The sequence below is a fragment of the Nomia melanderi genome, chromosome 4, assembly GCF_051020985.1.
Source record: "Nomia melanderi isolate GNS246 chromosome 4, iyNomMela1, whole genome shotgun sequence".
NCBI classification, from domain to species: domain Eukaryota; kingdom Metazoa; phylum Arthropoda; class Insecta; order Hymenoptera; family Halictidae; genus Nomia; species Nomia melanderi.
Window position 1 is genome coordinate 8,613,722 of NC_135002.1, and position 20,298 is coordinate 8,634,019.

Genomic DNA, 20,298 nt, shown 5'->3' on the forward strand with positions numbered 1-20,298 from the left:
TGTGTCCCTATGTTGCGAATATTCTTTGTAATGTCATCGCTAAGCTAGATCCAGTGTTGCCATAGGTTCAGATTATCATTCAAGTGTACAAGTCGAATTATCCTTTTATTTTTCATCCTGTGTCTCTACATTAAAGTAGATCCAGTTGCCATAGGTTCAGACTATCATCCTAGTGTTCAATTTGAATCGTTCCTCCTTTGTTCATTTTGTGTTCTCCTATTGAAGCCATTCCATTTAATAATACTGCTAAGTTAGTTCCAGTTGCCATAGGTTCAAACTTTCTTAGTATCGCAGGCGAGTCTTCCATTCATTTTCCATTTTGCTACTCCATCAAAGTTATTTTGCTCGCTGCGTCTTGGAAGAACTTAGCAACCGGAGTTTACATGAATGTTTATATTTCTCATCTTGTTAGGGTTTTATGTTGATGTATGATAATCGATGTATGTTTTTCGGTCTGCTATGCTTTACGATATTTAACATTGTTCTTCTCAATCGATTCTTCAAGTGAGACAAGTATTGTCAATAACGTTATGATAAGCAATACGAATGAGTTGTTGCTTGGAAGCGAGATGTACGTTTTAAAGTGGCTGCCGAGATTATTATGAAACTGAATACTGTGAGAATGACAATCATACCGTTCATTGACACAATAAAATATCGTTTCTAATACTTTGTGATATTCCTCAGAGTAAGTACGCGCATTCCTTTCTAAGTACATTTGAATAATGGCGGCATACGTTGAGATTCTAGTCCGTCCGTTTGAAAACTGATCAGTTAACTAGGAAAAGTTGATCCATATCATTATATTTGTTATTAGAAGTAAAAGTTAGCTATGTTTTTTTTCGTTTTTACCTACAAAGTAAATACACGCAACTTATTTGGTTCGTTCCTTGCCACGAAGCATTGCTTAGAATGTATAGGACTTTATTTTTCTGAATGTTAATGTATAAAATATTTTTAAAGTCTTTTTAGTTTATTAGATATATTAATTAGCGAATAAGAGAATGCAAACACGGATAAGAAGAGAATTAAGAAATTTAAACAAAAAATTTGTATCATTAAAATGATTATTTATTTTTATTATTACAACTATATTGAAGTATAAAACTTTCGTCTTCCATATTAATTTAGAGAATACAAGTTTCGGAATTTAATTTGATAAAGAAATTAATTATATTAGATTGGTCCATTAGAAATAGTTACTTTAAGCATTAACACTATCCTCAGTAAAATTATGTTGAGAAGGAATGTTATTATTAAAAATTGGTATTCTATAAATTTACTTATATTAGAATAATATAATTTTATAAGTAATTCAAACTAACAAGCTTCTAAACATATTTACATTCCCTTGAAATAACAAATAATACAATCACGAAATTCCATGATTTCATAAAATTACAAAAGTCCTATGACAATCTTCAAACCGACGAACGAATCAAATAAAACGAGCATGCGTGCGAGGGACGTTTTCAGTTGGGAAATGACAGTGGATTCATTTCTCGAACGGCGGAACGAGTCGGCGCCCTATACAGTTTTAACTTCCACACACCAAACTCACTGGAAATTGTGATTCTTCTTCTGTACATTTTACATTTTGTAACGGTTACGACAAGGAGGCACGAAAGTGTACGCGTCGACAGGCGTCCCGGTTAAACTACCGAACACAGGGACACGTCGGTTTTCAATTCCCTCGGGGAACGTTTCGTTCGCATTTCCGTCGTCAGAAGGAACGATCGTGTGAAAGTGTAGATTTCAAAGTAGCGGTTATAAAAAAAAAAGAAACAGACGCGAACAGGCAGAACAAAATAAAAGGAAACAAAGAAGAAGCGGCTGGACCGCAGATTCGAGAGAATAGTTTCGGTTTCAGTGACGACGTTACTTCTGGAAACAAAAGTTCCAAAAACAGACACATATACACGTATACACACACACGCATATACACATACGCATACAGACACCACTAAACCTGATTTTCCTCCGCGCGACTCTCGAAAGAATTGATTTTTTCCTAGAACGAAAGAGACAAGCGTACCGTCCGTTGCAACGAACCTGGCACTCGCTGCGTCATAGGGGCGGAAACAGTTGCTCCGTAGCTCCGCCCATCGCTCCTTTGGGGTTCCGAGAAGTCCAATTGCGAGTACAGAATCAATTCTCCGCGCTCTTCATCGTGCGACTCAATTAGTGTGTGTATGAGCGCCTCAGCGAATCATATGCCAGAACCGAAAATTCGTGTGGTCAGGATGTGCGCCTTTGAATCTGACCAATCAGACGAGAGTGCCAGGTTCACTGCAACAGATGGTAATTACATACCACGATCTTCAAGTGTGCATGCGGTCGCTTCGGTATTTTCTACTAATTAACCGGTTCGCGTTCTAACTCTCATAACGCGGAGAGCGTTTCTAGAGATTCTTTCTAAGGATCGTTACATTTCACTAGATAGATCCAATCGGAGACGCATCAGTCGATGCAACCAACCGACCGACGACGGAGATCGGGTCGTTGTTGTTGTTTATTCGTAGAACGTTCGTCCTTCCAGATCATCCGCTTCAATTGACTTATTCTACTGCCAACAATGTTTGTACTACGACGTTCTCTCGACGGAAGCTCGTTGGCCCGCTTTCTCTGATTTTTCTTCGTTTCTCACGCTCAGGCGTGAAAACGTTTCGCTGGATAATCGTCGAACATCTCTCGCTACGAGCATATTTGTTTAACTTTTGTCTCGGTCACTTAACGAATTTGTATTTGCCAGTGACCCAGTGTAGACCGGTAGGATATCGAAATAAGGATTCAATCTTATTTGCAAAAGAAAGGTTTAAACATTCTCCTTCATCTCTTATTATTATTATTGAAATATGTTTACTTCTTCACTGTCAAACATAACAGGTTTCGATTCGCCTCGGTCTACCCTAGCACTGGAACTACTGTACCAGTGGAAATGATTCCTTTTAGTTACCTTATTTCGCAATGATCGATATCGAAAATAGTTTCATTTGAATACTATAATGAGTACTCGAGAAAACCGAAAATAATCTATTGTTACAATTCTTATAAGAACTATGTATTAATAATTCTCAGTAGTTGTAGTATTACTTAGGTCATCCAGCAATCACGAGATCTAAGATTATTGAACGTGCGAGAACGTGTTAACCCTTCGACGATCCTTCGAAACTCTGAGCGCGTGACGAGAGAATATCGTAACCACGTGATATTAAATAGCTGTATAAATGTTTTCGACGAACTAAGTTTGATCGACTTTGTATTTTATGAAGTGACGTGCCGATAAGTGTTGACGCTCGGTTCCTCTGTATGCGTTCGCGTTCGCCTCCGTTTCGATTTCCTGGTCCGATTGTTGACGCAGACTGAACTCCCTTTCGAGGATGGACCACGAAATACATGTACTAATCTACTATACACTATGTACTGTACGCGCCCGCGTGGGCGCATAACCGTTCGTGCGTTGTTTTGTGAACCGTGAATGCTGACAATTCAAAAGGAGAACGCTTCTAAACGTAACATTTCTTCAGAAATTAATTTCATATATTGTCTGAAAATATTTTTCTACGAATTACCGACATTTGGCACATCTACAGGCTAAAACAGAGTAGATTCAAATGATTTCACTGTAAATAAATTATAAATAAAGCTTTTACAACTAAGGGATTATGGATGTTAATCGGATCGCATGGTTTCGGCACCTTCAGCTCGCGCGGTGGGTGACGCGTTAGAGATCGTCGCGTGAATACAGAATCTCGCGGTCGTATCGTTTGCCTGGCGACGGCAGGTTTTCTATGGAAAATCATATTTTCTTCGATGTAATTAAAAAAGACTGAGGGAATGAAGGGAATTTATTTTCTCTGTCAATAATTTTAATATATTCATATTGAATGAAAGGAGAACGGTATTCAATTTAATCGCCTTTATATCTTATTGTGTTTTTTTACATTTCTATCTGACGGGCGAATAAGGGAGAAGAAAAGGGATAATGAAGAATAAAATCGTGCAATGGGCGTAACAATGTCGCTGTAAAGTGGACCCGATGAAACACGATTATAAGATGGAAATACTTCGCATTGTGTTCATTATTTCGGAACGATAATCTATAAGTAATTAAAACTTGTGTTTCACATCACGTGTTCATGAAAGATATTGAAATGAATGGTTAAAACCGAGCAAGATTTAATTTCGAACACAAGACATCGACTGTAATAAAAAAGAAAATTGAATATAGACTGAATTTTGTAGTTGAAATATAAAAATTCTTAGTAAAATAAAACGAGAGGTACAATCGAAAGTAATTGTAGCATGAATTACAGTATCGTTTTTCATGAAACTTTTATAGGAAAACCGTTGTTAGAAGTATTTACAATATGAATCAGTATGTACAAAAATTCATTGTTACGACCGTTCGTTTACGTTGACTGCCGAAAATATTATCACCGATTGCAATCGCACTTATACATTTAATAACAGTTGTCCATTATTGTTTCGTAGTTTCGGTTAGACGATGGCAGCATCTTGGGAGTAGCGGTTTTTCTCGACGATCGATAGTATTCGACAATTTTGCACTTGACTGTCGACCGTACTGTGTTTCCATCGGACCGAGTTCAATCTGACACGCTCTGAAAATATCTTTTCTTGAAATAAATTAATATAATTATACTTTGTAATTAGAACTTTATTAAGAATTGTCTGCTAACGGTTAAATTATTTCGATTACATTGAAATATTAATGGTCGCAATAATAAGCTTTACAGATAGCTGTTTTAAATAATGAATTTTTTACAAATTACTATTTATATCATACTATATAAAACTTGAAACATTTTAATCGAGTCTCATTGAATTAAATTTTCGGAAAATCACAATTTTATTTGAGAAATAGCTTTCGTCGATCGACTTGAACGAAGAAAAATATATGTATACCGTTAGAAAACATAAATTGATCGGGTATATACTTACTTGAACCGCAACGAATGACATCTGATTGTTGACATTTTACCAACTGTTGTTTACGGTGGCTGTTAGTATTTCTCTGGTTCATTGAGTAACAGCACTTGCAAATTATTAATTGGAAATACACTCGAAACCTATAAAAATCAATGCTATTTTCTTCTTTATTAATCATACTGATCCGAATATTTGAGTAATAATGTTATTTAAGTTTCAAATTGGTATTCGATTACAAGTACCTTTTATATGACGAAATAATAGGTTAACATATAATCAAACGGTTTTTATCATTCTAGCTAACGGTTTTAATAGCTCTAAGACACGTTCGAACGAAACGCAGAGAGATTAATAAGATTCATAATCATTCATTGGAAACCAACTCACGTAGTGTTCATCCAGTAGTATATAATAGGATTTACCATGGCATTAGACATAGCAAGCCAGTAGAAACCTAGGTAAATGTGCGGAACGTAACTAATCTCCGCAAAATGTCTATGGTGATAAACATAAATGAAAAATCCATGATAAGGCAACCAACAAATTGCAAATATTGCAACGACTGTGATGAACATCTTGACAACCTGTAAACAAGTATCTATACAGTACTTCTTCGCGGATGTTTAACATCGATAATTTCGTTTCTACTTAACATTAGCCAAGATTAATATATAATTTCAAATAAAATCGAATCCAACCATTTTTATTTATATTTTCTTCAGATTCTTTACACAACGAATATTTTTGAATATCACTTCTCTATAAAAAATGCAAAGAAGGTATTCGATTCTTGAGGATTCATCGCGAGGCAACTTAAAAGGTTTCATTAATACGAGGGTTTAAACATTAATTCCATTCTTTTCATTGATCGAACAAAAATTATATCGAACGTATAAAGAATCTGTGCGATTTGTCTGTTTCGTGAAAGCCGTCGTTAAAAGTTCCTCTTGATCAGGTTACCGTGTTTTCACACGCGTCAATCATTTCACAGGAATTCCACATTGAAATATGTTTCCCTCGCGCTCTCTTAAAAGCATGTACAGGGTGTTCCGCGACGAAATCGATAAAGTATGTACGTACTTACGTACATCGGCACGCTCTGAACTTTATTCTGAATAAAAAATCGTCCACGCATCGCGGATTGATTCATCTACATTTCCGGAAAATTGAATTATTCGACGTTACGTCTTTGACACTGACACGCTGTGCTGATTTTTGCAATTTTAACTTGTACGGCACGGTACACGTTTTAATCGAAACAAAGGATTCCGTGCAAGTTTGAAAATGTTTATTGCGAATGTTTCAGCCATTCGCTTTTTATTACTACTACTCTGGAAGTTTCGAACCACTTTTTATCGTCTTGTGCAACATCCTCTGCTCAGAATGACCACCCAAACAGATGGATGAAGTTTATCAATTCCTTCGTGTAACGCTTTGTATGATCAAAGTTTGTAAAGTGTGTATTACTACGAAACTTGTGATGTACACTTTTCTCGCAATAAGATCAGAAAACTTTCGTCCCCATGCTGGTAAAGCTACTTAAAAGTTTTTATCTACCTTGCGTTTAGATTTCATCAGGTTCTTCTGGTAGTGCGTGAGCTCTCCTATAGATTTCGTGACCCACAGTTTGCGGCCCATTAGCGCATAGCACACTGCCATTAACATTATTGGAATTAAGTATGTCACGCTCAAGAATACTATGTTGTATCTGTAACAGAAGACGTTTCGTGCTAGTGATTTTTCGATTTTATATCTATTTAAGTTCCAAAATAACATTAGTTCTTTCGTTATGGATCATCAACAGTGAAACTTCTTTTAATCAATTTCTATTGTTTGTTATTCTTTTATTTTTTTTTGGTCAGATTTGGCTTGTCATTTACTTTAAAAGGAATTCCAAATCAATCGAGGTATATTTTTATTTATATTTTAAAATAAAATTACTTCTTTCATTAGAGATCTCCAACAATGAAACCTTTTTTCATCAATTTCTGTTATTTATCACTTTCTTATGATTTTTTTTAATTACATTTGGTTTGTCACTTTAAAAAGAATTCTAAATAAATACTCACGAATATTCGATTGTACTGTGCAAATAATCTCCGTCTGGCCACAATAAGTAACACGTAATTCTAGTCTTTCCATTCAAATACCTGTAACGAAGAATTTAATCTCTGGAAATTTACGATTTACCTGAAATTAATATTGAGACAGTTTTATTGCAGTCAGTATTCGTTAGTTGTTAATGCAATGATGATTATATTACAATCTTCGCTTCAGTTAGTCGATTGAATGTCAACTGTACTCTTCGGAACGAAACATTTAGATCGTTTCATTGAATACGCGAAAAGAGTTATAAATATAAATAAACTATATACAACGCGCACAATAAAACATCTAAAGGTCATGGTTTTCAATGACTGCATCTGTATTCATGAAAATGTATTCATGAATTTTCGCGCGAACTAAATACGCAGCTTACAAAATGAGAAGATATGCATGGTATCTTGTGACAAGTGGTACGGTGAAAGCCGCATTGATTTCACGCTAAAAACGAATGGAAAACATAAAATATTGATATTCTTCGTATCTAGGTCTGCTTCCGAATAAAGAATGATAGAATTTCAGACCAGACGCACGCACTAAAATATATGCAGTTATCGACGCGCGAGGAATATGGCGACAGGGTGAGGTGTATTTAAGTGCCTTGCAGATCTTATTTTAAGATCGTACAATTGAAAGTGGCACCTATTGATCAAATGCTCCATAAAATTAGCCATGATCTAAAAATGCAAAATGACACTTTTTATTCATTTCGTCTGAGTGAACCACTATTTAAAACTGCGAAATTGCATTTTTTATTTAATATATCATATGATATTCATCGTAACGTTATTTTGTTTGGACAACGTTTCAGGAACATTTAATTTATATCTCTTTAACAAACTTTTAAACTCCGACCTATTTTTCACATGTCAATGTAAAGAGATCGAATCAGAATATATGTGACTAGATGAAAATATCCCACCCTTAAAATTTACAACCTGGTCCTGTCTGCAGCAGGTGAGGAAAGGTCAACCGTGGGCACCCTCGCCATACCCTTCGGGCGGCCACATCTGTGTCCTGGTGCGCGTGTACACGTTTGAAATTTAATCTCAAATTTCTCGGGTGTCAGTGACGAATATTTACTCCAAACTCGCGATTTAGTTTTTCACGGAAAACCGCCATCCTCTCGAATACAGGATAATCCCGGGCGAGATTGCCCGATCTCATTCCGATTAATAGTTACTTTCGTAAATGTTTTTCCCTTTTGTCAGATATCACTGATATTCATAATGTGATTGTTCTCTTTAAGAAGTAGGTCATCTCTCCAGGATTTACCCTATCTTCAGCGTACAGAGTGCTTAATTAGTATGGAATTACACTAAATTAAAGTTGTAAATATTTAAAGGGTTGATTCCAGTTGAAGGAATGCAAAGTGATAACTAAGAGTGACGAATTAGTGAATTTAGATTGGTTTGTGGGTCAGTAACCGATTGCTTTATGAGCTTCTTTAAACTTTTTTTAAAGGGCATATGCGAAGACAAAGCTAAAAACTGCATCTTCGTCACTTTTAATTTTTATTTTCTTTCGATTTCCAGTGTAAACCGTTAAGATATTTATTTTATACAATGAAATGTCGTCTGTAAGTGGTTTTATTATTTCTGTTAGATAGAGTATCGACCGAAAGTGGTTAGAACAAATAAACGTGAGGCTTCCTTGCAACGAATTTAAAAAACTTACACAAACTTTTAACAGGCTTCGGCAAAAATATGACTAGAAATAATTTATGACTTTGACTACCTCCTGGATTTCGTCGTCGAATACAACAGACACGGCAGTGCCAGTGCCGAACCAATTGTCCATATCAAAATCATAGTCATCACTGTCATTTTTCGAGATATACGATGCTTCAGTGGCCTCATGATGGCCATGTACCTGTAACGAGAGATTAATCTTCACGAAATCGACGTTTGAAACATATCGTCGCCTAATATAATGTTTCTACAATATTTTGCAAGTTAATGGGATTTACTGAAATTCTTTCAATTTTGCAGTAAATTCAAACATTAACATCTACTGGGGAAGGACGTGTTGCTTTTCAATATACAGGTGCAGTTTTTCTCTCACATAAAAGAATATAGTTACTCCGACGCTCGCGGCAACGAACAACTCTTACAATTGTAAACACGGTTTTTGCTTCCTTGCACAACGTATGATGGATTATTCAACAAAAAATAACTGCTTATTTTCGGAAAAATGTAAAACATGTGTTTCCTTGAAAATAATTGTTGTCGGCTTGTGATAGGAAAAGGTTGGTGGTATCATTCCACGTCAAACGGATTACTACGCGATGTCATGAATTTTGATGAACTTGGACATCACGAGAGATTAAGTCATGTGTTACCTGCACCGAGTTTGTTAAAAAAAATATAACCCACCAAAATCTCGTTCGTTTTTAAGACGGGAGGTACGAAGGTATTTTCATTCCGTTATGTAATTCATTTTTTGTATTTGATTTACATTTTCTTTCGTTTCTTTGTAAAAAATTTGCCTTTCTCGATAAATCTTTGTTTCGCTGTGAAAATTGTTATCGTAATGCAGAAATAATAATCGAACCTTTATTTTGGCGCAAGTACGTTGTAGAATTGAATGGAATGTATATTCACATTCTTTGGAATTTCCATTATAAAATACTTTAATTTCAACTTTGTGTAGAAATTGAGAATTGTTGTGTTGAACACTGTGCTATTATTTAATTAGTACAGAAATAACTGTATTTATTTAGCTCGACAGGTCATGTTGGTAACAGCGGTGTTATTCGAAAATTTGTAGATTTGTAAATGAAGTGAAAATTAATTGAAAAATTTCAGAGTTTTATTTGAAATGATGTAAATAAAACTAGAGACAAGCGACATCATGCAGTTAGTATCGGAGGTAATTTTGTTTCCAAAATCGAGGTAGAAGAGAAGAAAATTAAAAGTCCAGGAATATCGATAGATTCGAACACTTATGGGTTCGATAATGAAATTCCTACGTTAACGGATGAAACCCACAGCCACGTAATTAAATACGACCGAAGAATAATAGATATTGAGATCGTTATGTGCTACATTGGGTAATCGAATCTTTAAAACATTGTTAATCAGCTATTGGAGTTATTGAAATATACTGTTCCGTTCTAATTATCAAAATAATAAATAATTGGTGATTTGATTCCAATTTATTGGAGAATTAATAAACCATGCTAATAAGGAATTTCTGTAATACACGATATGTGTGTGAAAGAAATCCACTTTGTCAATGGAACATTTACATATAATGCAACCATTACTATTATTTCCATTATTATATAAAATAAACATTCGTTTGAATATCCGTTTAAATTAGTTTCAAATAATGCAATCATCATAATGCAGTAAATACGTTTATCAATGTTGGAATGCAAGTTACATGCACTGAATAAATGAGAAATGAATGTAAATTACTCTATCCCTTGTCATCTCGCATTAACAGAATAACAGTGTAAGCTTGTTTAATCCGAGAATGAAGTGGACTTTGCAAAGTAGAAAAGTTCCTGTGAAATCCAATTTTGCAGAGTATAGACCGATTTAAACCTCGTTCTTAGATCTTAATAAAAGGAACGCAAACTAAAATGTTCGGCGGAATAATTACTATTTGTAATACAGTTTGTTGCGCCCATTACTTCGGCATTAAAACAATAAAGTAAAATCTAGCGATGGAATAAAGTTACCAGAACTTTACTATTCAATGTAATTAAGACAAGTGACCTTTTAATAGTCCCCGGAGACTGTCTTGTAATTTTAAGCGCAAAGGTTTAAGATTACGCAAGGTGCTTGACTTTGGATGATCATTATTTCAAGGAAAGGGTTCCACGTCTTCGAAAAATAACGAAATAAAAATTTGAACTTTACAAAGACTACGGGAATGCATTTCTTGAGATTTATTTCGATATATTTATTGATTACTCAGAAAAGTTCCTTCATCATTATAGTATTCAATAATACAATGAAGAGTCTGTTATTTTTATCCATCCGATAATTCTAGCGTTGTCTGAACGTGTCTGGAGTACACCTCAATAATTCATTGCATTCAGCTTTCTTACCAGGAAATTTATATTTTCCCTTAACAGACATCCGAAACCTTTAAATGTCTCTGGACCGGGATCAATACGAAAGCGAACAAAATTTATTTTCCCCGGTTACATGAAAAAGGCATTCACCTTTTTCACTGCACATCCGGTAGAAAGCGTATTAACCCTCGAAAGCCGGACAACGGAACAGATACAAGTAAAACGAGCGATGGGTTAGTTCCTGTCCACAATAAAGCTTCCGTTGTACAGCACATCTTATAAACCAATTTTCTACACGAAATTGTTTCTTGCCTATTTCTTCATTGTCCCTTATGAACACTACAAAAAAGGGATACCGTAATATTTTGCAGGAAGAAAAGTGTTTTCTTATAAGTTTATTCCTTTCTTTTTAATTATTTGAAAGTAAAATTTGTTATGTAAAATGCATGTTATTCACATTTTCCATATTTATCATTGCCAGGGACGAAAATGCAACGCTTTTGCAATCTTGTCAAGCTATGCAACTTAAATCAAACAGTCAAAGTCTGTTGCCTTGCAAGCAATATGCTCGTAAAGCCACCGATTCCATCTCGACAAATTCATTTGAGCAACAGTTGCCTTCTGCATCTGTGAACCGCTTAGCCGGCAAACCAGTACTTCTTAACCACTTGCGCTGGAAATGAATTCAGAGATTTGCCAAAGTCTCACGAGAAGAATTTTATTTGCACCTATTTCACGCAGATATGAACGCTAATTTTGTTTATTAATAATTTCGTATAGAGCGATACATTCGAAAACAATCTAATATGCGTAATGCAACAAGATTATCAATGTGCAGAAGACATCCTTGACAGATTTTGGAACAAAAACGTCTCGGCGTGCGTGGTACGACTTTCCAACGCAAGGGATTAAAAACTTTTAACGACAGTTCACGTTTCGGAAAAACTCGGCGCGCTTTATGAGTTTATTCTTTGTAATCCGCGCGTCATCCCGGAGTGCGTCTGCACCGGGGAACAATTGGATGGAATTTCCTAGTTTTCATGTCTACATCAACATGTTCTCACCGTGTCGCTTCTTCCACCCTACCACTAGTGTTTTGTTTGTATATTTTAACCATTCCGCGTGTTCACCCGTGGCAGCAGGTCCAACCTCAACGCTCTGACATGATCGGAAATCGAGTTAGCAGCCAACCACCAAGGAAATTAACTCGAATTCATTGAAAATACATTTAATTCAAACGTGGCTCAGTTGACCAGTTTCATTCTCCCATAATGATCAATCCTGAAACGGTTAAATCCGCGACAGGATAGGTGGAATCATTCAATCACCTCCGCCACGCAACAAAGTCTGTTAAATGTAAGGGAGCACAATTGAGGCATGCGTCACAACTGACGTAACGTTTGCTACCGGTGGGCGAATATGTCCCTGCGATCCTTTTTTTAGTGAAATTAGCGTTCACTGAACAAATTTAACTAACAAGATGCTATGGTCTCCGTATTTACGGTTTGTGAAAATTTTCAATTAATTTAGTCAAAAGGATCTGCGTTCACCAGGATTATGAGAAGAATTATATTCATTTTCACAACTTTCAGCTATAGAATATTGAATGAGAGTGGTGATGAATATTTCACATTTTTGAAACGAATAGATATGAATATTCTATAGAAATTTAACTCATTCAAATGATAGAGATATAGTTTATAAATTATAATGAGGTGAGAATTTTATTTTTTTAATTATTTCATATTAATCTTCCTCGATACGCGAAATTATTACGATGATAGAACGAGAAGAGGTAAGAGCCACTACTTCGAAAAGTAAAAAGTTGCGCAACTTTGACTTAATGGCTTGCTTTTAAGGAGGAAAAAGGAAAGGATCTTCAAGTACTGATTAGTGGAGGTAATATGCTACAGTAATATCCTTACATATTCTATACGCCACACTGAGCTCGCTTTGTTGTTCAGGTAGCAATACAGTGAACCGGTCTTTATTTCCAAGTAAGACATAATATCATATCTCAATATCACCTTTAGTTTCAGTTACTTCACTTCAAATTACCTTGTTATTTATCGTTAGAGGAGTCCTTCCTTTCGCGATGTTATATTGTTTTGAACATTTCGTAAAGTTAGAAGGATCTTAAAGGAAACCAGTGGAACAAGAAGGTCACTGTATGGGTATGACAAGTAATCAGACTCCTGCCTGTGACACAGAACCCACAATGCTTCTGGCATGAATTGCTTTAGCAATTTATTTCGCGCAATTATAGACGCCAAACGTTCATCCTTAATGTTAGGTGGAACGGTTCAAATTAACGTGGTTTAGATTTTTCTTTCTCATTTCTCGGTACCAAAATTAATTGGACATATCGATATAGAAATTTATAAAACGATTTGAGTACAAAGTAACGTGTAATTATTATTTGTCTCATTATTCCTTCAATTCCACCGTGTATTAATACAAGTTCTACGGAAGTGCATCGTTGCGACCGAGTCGTTTTCCTGTCGACGCGATGTAATCTTTCTAATTGAATCCTTCTCACCGCTAATCGTACTAATTTACCTACTGGTGCTTCTCCGTCGATTTATTTTTCCACGATCAACTTTTCTCGTCGATTCTCTTGTTGGCATACAATCACTATCAGTCACTATCATTATAAGGAACTTATCGTTTTAATTTATTCCTTTTAAATGGGTGTCTTCTGTGAAGCGTGACGAATGTTAAGTTAAGAAAGTTGCAGTTCGCGTTGAACTTCGAATGTGAGTGTAACAGTTGGTGATCATGTCGGAAGTTGAAATGAATCATTAGCATTTAAAGTTGAAGTCGAATGTAACTTTAGACATTTACATATAGGCCGGAGACAATTTGAACAAGATTTCCGACAAAAGGAACATGTACCGTAGAATTCCATAATTTATTTACAAAAGTAATTCACGTCGTTTGCTTGAAACTGAGAGAAGTATACGAGAGAAAATATTAAGCTAGACGACGTTCATGTGACCAGAATTATGTAACATTAAAAAATCCTCCCTTCCAGTTTAATGATTAATCGTTAATTGCCGCCACGTTCATTTTAGAAATAAAAGGACGGCTGATTTTTCATGCTAACAAATTTTGCAAAGCAACTCACCTGTCAACAGAAATAACGACCAGAGTGAACACACTGGAAGCGACAGTCAGGTGGGCAACAAAATTATTAATTGTGCAGTAAATCACGCCGAAGGGCCAGCTTGAGTTCAGCAAGAAAGTAAAGTTGAAGGCGCAGTTCAGCAACGACATCATTAGATCGGCCACGGAGAGATTGACTAGGAAGTAATTGGTAACAGTGCGCATTCGTCGGTGTGCTGTAATGTTAACCATTAATTAATATCACGTCGGAAGAATTAACATCGCTGTGGGACATTTATCGTGCAAATTTAGGAAAAAGTATTGTTCATCTGAATCATCTTTTGCAATTTGTAATTCGTGTTTGGAAAACGATGCTGTTCAACGAAGACAAACAATATTGACGAAATCTAAAGATCAATGTCAATTAGAAGTGAAAATTTCAGTACTAATTTTGTTAGCAATTTTTATTGTAAATTAATCGACTCCCTGTCGCATTTGTGTGAAGGAATATTTTTAATTGGATACAGAAACGCTAAACGATAAAAAACATTACTTTATTCGCTTGATAGTTTCGCAGAATAGTGTTGATTGACTACTGTTGAATAGCGAAGTATAATAATCAGTTAAATAGCCAATAAGAAATCACAGCCCAATTAATTATACGTTTCTATAATTGGCGCGCTAGTTTACGTAATTACACAACAATCGTAGTAGGTAATTAGTGCGATTTTAGTGTAAACGTTGCATGCGCATTGAATCGTTTCAAAGGGAAAGTAGAATACGTGGTTTTTGAATCAATATGTTAATATGTGTTTCAAGTGATCATAAGTAGAAATTAATTGATTATTAATTCCTTTTCGACATGCAACCTGGTCGCTAATGGTTAGCGGCGCACACATTGATTTCATTCCGATATAATTCTTTATCATTTAAATATATATGACGACCTATGTTATACAAAACATTTCTAAAATATTCATTTTAATATCACGATTTATTCCGCGTGACTTCGCTGCGAATTATAAATCCCTTTGGAGCGTTAATTATTCAACTTTAGCGTATCAAAAAATTCTCTTATTCCGTATGAGCAGAGTACACTTTATGAATAAAATATCGTATAACACTCTAATGACAGTCTAATCGAATAATATTCACAGAAACATGTTTCAACCGAGACTTAATTAAAACAGGACGAGCCACTTGAGATTAAAATGAAAAATATCATCTTTATTAAAATATTATTTTAATGACGCGAGAAAATTTGCGGGTAGCAAAATATTTTACTCGGAGAATCTTACTTTACTTGGGAACCGTTTCAAACGTTAGTTTTTATAACAAAAAGTCGGGATGGATTTAAACATTTCCTGTTGCGCTGTGTACATGTGAGGATTCGCTTTCAGCGGGAAACGTGGCGGGTTTTAAAGGCCTCGTTAACATGCACACGTAAGGCGTGTTCTCATTTTCTATTTTAATAAAATTTGCTTTCCGCGATGTGTCTAGTGTTGGCATCTGGTTTCGACATTGATAAAAATAGAATGCATACATGTATAAGACATGTAATATGAACAATCCTTGCTGATAAGGCCGAGTACCCGTTTTGTATCTGCGATGGAAATACGATGAATTTATTACGGCATACCGTTAGTTGGTAAAGAAAGGGTAGTAAATCCTGCTTGTATGACATTCCTTTGAGACCAGAATCTTGTTCTTAATGGTGTCTTTCTGCTGCTTCATGTTCAACGGTTTCTTATATCGTACTTCCTTGTTCTGTGCAGTCTTTGAATATGATTTAGTACACTTGACTTACATATGATAGGCAATTATTGAATTTGAATTTGATTTCGAATTTAAATGCGAATTTTACAATTTAACATAAAATCTGTACTTAATCGCTGCACTTTTAATGGTCACAATTACCGACAACATATTACATTTCAAAGTTTCCATTTAAGTTGTGTTAATAGTGAATTTATTGAACCCTTCATTTCCCGCTGATTATTAAAGTTAAGCACAGTGTAAGAATACGAAGTTCTTATTGTAACATCGTTTTCCATGTACCCAACTGTGTCTGAAAAATAAGGAACTTATAAAAAAGCACAAAATACAATAAAATATCAACGTATTTTCACCTATATCCGTTCTCGTGCCTTTCTTTTGTCACATTCAACTGAAAACACTATAGTCGCATAAACAGACTCTTCGTAATTCAGTTAAATATCACCGACTGTACGAATATTATAATTATTGTATACCGATGACCGTTCTGGATGAACTTCGTGTGCAGATAGTGCATCAAATAAGCGATATCGTGCAATTCTATTCAAAGTTATGATTATCAATCACATACATCAATCACACTCTAAAGACAGCAGAAGGAAAGTACACTGCAATGTATTGCTTTATAATTAATTGTAATGTGCGCATTACAAACGTTGATTACATTATGTACCTATTAATATAAACGAATCACAAGCTGAAAGATCATTTTTTCATTTGAAGAAGGTGATCAATGGCCGTGAGACGATTAATCAAATATTCTTAAGTTATTTATGCATTTGCCTCTCTAAATAGCACCAGAATGTTCACTCTTTGCACTCGGAATACCAACTGAGCTGCCGTTATACATTCTTTCCGACAACCTGGAATACCAGTTGCGCTGGCACGAATATTTTTGCATTTTTGCATTGTACACAATCGTATGAAAGCAACCCACGCCAATATCTAAAAATTATATTTACGCTACCAATCGTTAACACATTTTTCTAAAGTGACTGTGACACGTCGATCATACGTGAACGACACGATTCCTCGTTCCTTTATTAGTAATTGAAAAATTAATCGTTATCGAATCGATTGCTTCAATAACTTAATACTTGGACTGCCATGTAAACACTCATTAAAACATGTATTCGAAACAGTTTTCGTCGTTAACCAGAAACGTTGAAGTTAAGATTCTTCTTAATGATTGCTCCACTATCTTCCTTATATCTCATATATCCAACAAAATTCGGTTTGTTCGATACCAAGGAAATTAATGTCCAAGTTTCTGTGAAAAATAGTGTCACCCGAATTTAGGTGACGTGGCAGTAAAAGAGCTAAGTGTTGCACAAATGAAACACTAAATTACCCTTTCAATTATGAAACGGAATATTAAAATCTTTTCAGAACACGAGAAGCTGAGAGATTATTATTTTGAGTAATTCACAGGTTTCCCTCGGTACTTTAGAAGTGAGAGGAATCACAGAGCCAGCGCTGCATCCCGAAATTTGATAACAGTTTCATGAGATAAAAGGGATAGGCTTCTGTAGTTAATTGTTACCGTGCGTGGCAAATAAAACGAGCGAAGACAATATGATTTAGCTGCAGTCCGCGATCTCCAATGGGAAATAATCCAATATAAACTATAATATTCTCGTGAAACTCATCGGCGTATGAGTATAAAAGTTATTTAAAAAAGAATTAATTATTGTGCAGAACGTAGCGACATGCACAATACTGTAACAATTTTATGAAACAATAGATTTATTGCAAATCGCATTTGCATTTATTAAAAATTTTTAATTTGCCTTCGCCGACAGATTATATAATCAACTCTACCCAACTAACTATTGGGTATTGCTTCTTCGATCAATTTTTCCAATATCCGACGATAATTATTTATTCCTTCATTAACGCATTTCTACCGATAAAATCGCGAACAATCTGCTCGGCAGTTTCAACCCTTTACCCTAGAATATCGTGTCAGACTCGTGTCGGAGATTTCGAATAGAATATAACAAATATAAACTTAATTCTTTCAACTCCAAATTGAACATTATTCTTCTATCGTTAATTATAATACTTCATAATGAACGTAGACATAGAATAAGCATTCTCTTTCTAACACATCACGGACAACAGAATAGCACTGTTGAGCGCATATTAAAATCATAATGCAAGGGGTATTAATAACTAGTTTCAATCACAAATTTCATAATCCGCCTGCAAAGTATCAGTATACCCCTGAGATTAATCAGCTTCAGTCATTTCAACCCATGCACGTTCCGATTGCGAAGAGTTTTCCAATACACCCTACATCTATGTTTACAAGATACCTAGTTTCCCATACACCCCTTTGTATGCGGAAAATTGAGCGTTTCATGGCAGTGCATTCCGAACAGAAAGGGAAAAAGGGACAGCGTCAAAAGCCAGTGGATCAGAGAGACACGTTACCAGTTCTTACCGAGCACGATCCATATTACTATTACGTTGCCGCCAGTCGCTATTAGCAGCATCACTGCGAATATAAGGGACCAAGCCAGTTTTTGCCACCAGGGTAGATCAAAAGGTCGTTCTTGATGAACAGAGACGCAGTCGATGAACGCTTCGAACAGAACGTCCCGGTCGTTTGACGTGTCCAGGGTGTCCTCCAGGAATTTTAGTAGCTCGGTGTTGTTTAACGTTAATAGGAACGTGATATTATGGCCGAGGAGCGTGGCACCACAGTTGTACAGGCCGTTCAACGTTTGATTGTTCATGTTTACGGGGATCGGTTCGCGCAGCTTTCATAGAGAACTTAATCTCTCCACGGGACCGCGCTCGTTTGGAAAAGAGTTTCCACGTACGGACATAAATCCTCTCGCGTGAACGTTGTTCCCGTATGGCGAATTTTCTCCCTTCTTGTCCGTGTTACGTGGAAATTGAAACAAACAACGCGACACGGAACTGATCGCAGCAAGCGGGAGGAATAATTCTACGCGAGAGAATAAAACGACAGACGTCGGGAATGTTTTATGTTTCGCTGTTTCATTGATCTGGAAAATCGAATACTCGTGGGAATCTTACAAGGGAAGCTTTGCAATCGGCACACGCCGATTTTGATGAAACTTATGCGAGCCGTAGTTCTCAAGAAAATATTTGGTACATAGTTTTTCTTGTCGGTCAACGTCCACTTTGAACGAGGGAAAACACCTTTCAAAGTTAAGGGTTGTAAGTACATTTTTTACAGTATCTCTGAAACTACGGGGTGCAGAAGAGAAATCTAAATTGTTCATTTTGAGGCGAACAATTTAAAAAGAAAATTTCTTTTTTACACCCCCTAGTTTTAGAGATGTACAAAATGTACTTCCAACCCTTAATTTTTAGGGGTGTCTTCAGCCCTTTAGAGTGGACGTTGGCTGATAAGAAAAAATACATGTAGCGGTTAGTAGTGAAGACAGTGATTTTGTATATTTGATTTTTTGATCGAATATGTTGTTGAATTCATCGTAGAATATTGATAATACAAAAAGTATACAAGAGTAGCTCTTAATGACACAGGAACACAGTGACTGCTTTCGCGTTTTTCATGAAAACATATTATTATAAATTCCCGACTTGTTTTCTTATGGAAATCCGCCCCTTTGCACGAGACGTTGCTATCCCCTTCGCATTCCCTACGAATTTGAATAACAAAATATATCCGGATACCGAACGTTCAATAAAGGAATCTGATGTTTCTTTGAGAAGCTGTTATCCGTTCAATCGAAACGTATTCTCTTCAAGGAACGGATTGAAATCTAGCGGTAAATGACGAACGGTATTATTTCAATTCACCTATTGACATTGGAGTGATTGCATTGTACTACGAAATGCATTGTACTACGACACGGAGATAATGGGGATGCCAATTTCGGTGAAAACAACTGTCAGATCTGAGAACACGCGGGCTTCAAAACTTTGACTGGAGTTATTCGGTAGATCGACTTTCAGAAGGTGAAAGAAAAAGTCTCGCTTAGCTGGCGTATGCTGGAAATTGCCCGAAACGTGAGACACACAAAATAATCATCTGCATAAATAAAATAATAAAAATGTCATTCGTATGCTGACCATCGGAACCTGAGTCCTAGTTCGATCTCCGTAACTCAATCTTCACCCTTTAAATTTGTAATTTCAATCGAACCATTAAAATTCTATGAAATGCCCGCGCGTGATTAGATCATACAACGTTTACAAAAATCCCAATTCATTGGCAGCGTTCGCTGATTTACTGAAAGGTAAACGAAAGATTTGCCTCCAATTATGCGTTAATTATTCGTATTAATTGCAGTTCACGCGGACCGCTTTCATGACTTTCGAAACGAACACGCACAGTC

General features: G+C 35.8%; 1 protein-coding gene across 1 annotated transcript; it reads right to left on the minus strand.

Moving 5' to 3' along the window:
* Window positions 1-4,221: 4,221 nt before the first annotated feature.
* LOC116434981 (Tachykinin-like receptor at 86C) lies at window positions 4,222-18,702 on the minus strand. Its single transcript, XM_031994005.2, has 8 exons — window positions 18,408-18,702; window positions 14,208-14,421; window positions 8,791-8,925; window positions 7,020-7,100; window positions 6,508-6,658; window positions 5,338-5,534; window positions 4,963-5,090; window positions 4,222-4,622 (listed from the first exon to the last, which is right to left on the minus strand). The coding sequence occupies exons 1-8, from the start codon at window positions 18,700-18,702 to the stop codon at window positions 4,501-4,503; spliced, it is 1,323 nt and encodes a 440-aa protein (XP_031849865.1). The 3' UTR covers window positions 4,222-4,500.
* Window positions 18,703-20,298: the final 1,596 nt, after the last annotated feature.

Bases quoted from the DNA above. Each gene is read 5' to 3' on its own strand.
- LOC116434981 (XM_031994005.2), bottom strand. From the start codon at position 18,702: ATGAACAATCAAACGTTGAACGGCCTGTACAACTGTGGTGCCACGCTC. The intron at 14,422-18,407 runs GTAAGAACTGGT...TTAACATTACAG, and splicing joins AGTAATATGGATCGTGCTCG to CACACCGACGAATGCGCACT. The intron at 8,926-14,207 runs GTGAGTTGCTTT...CTCTCGTTACAG, and splicing joins GTCGTTATTTCTGTTGACAG to GTACATGGCCATCATGAGGC.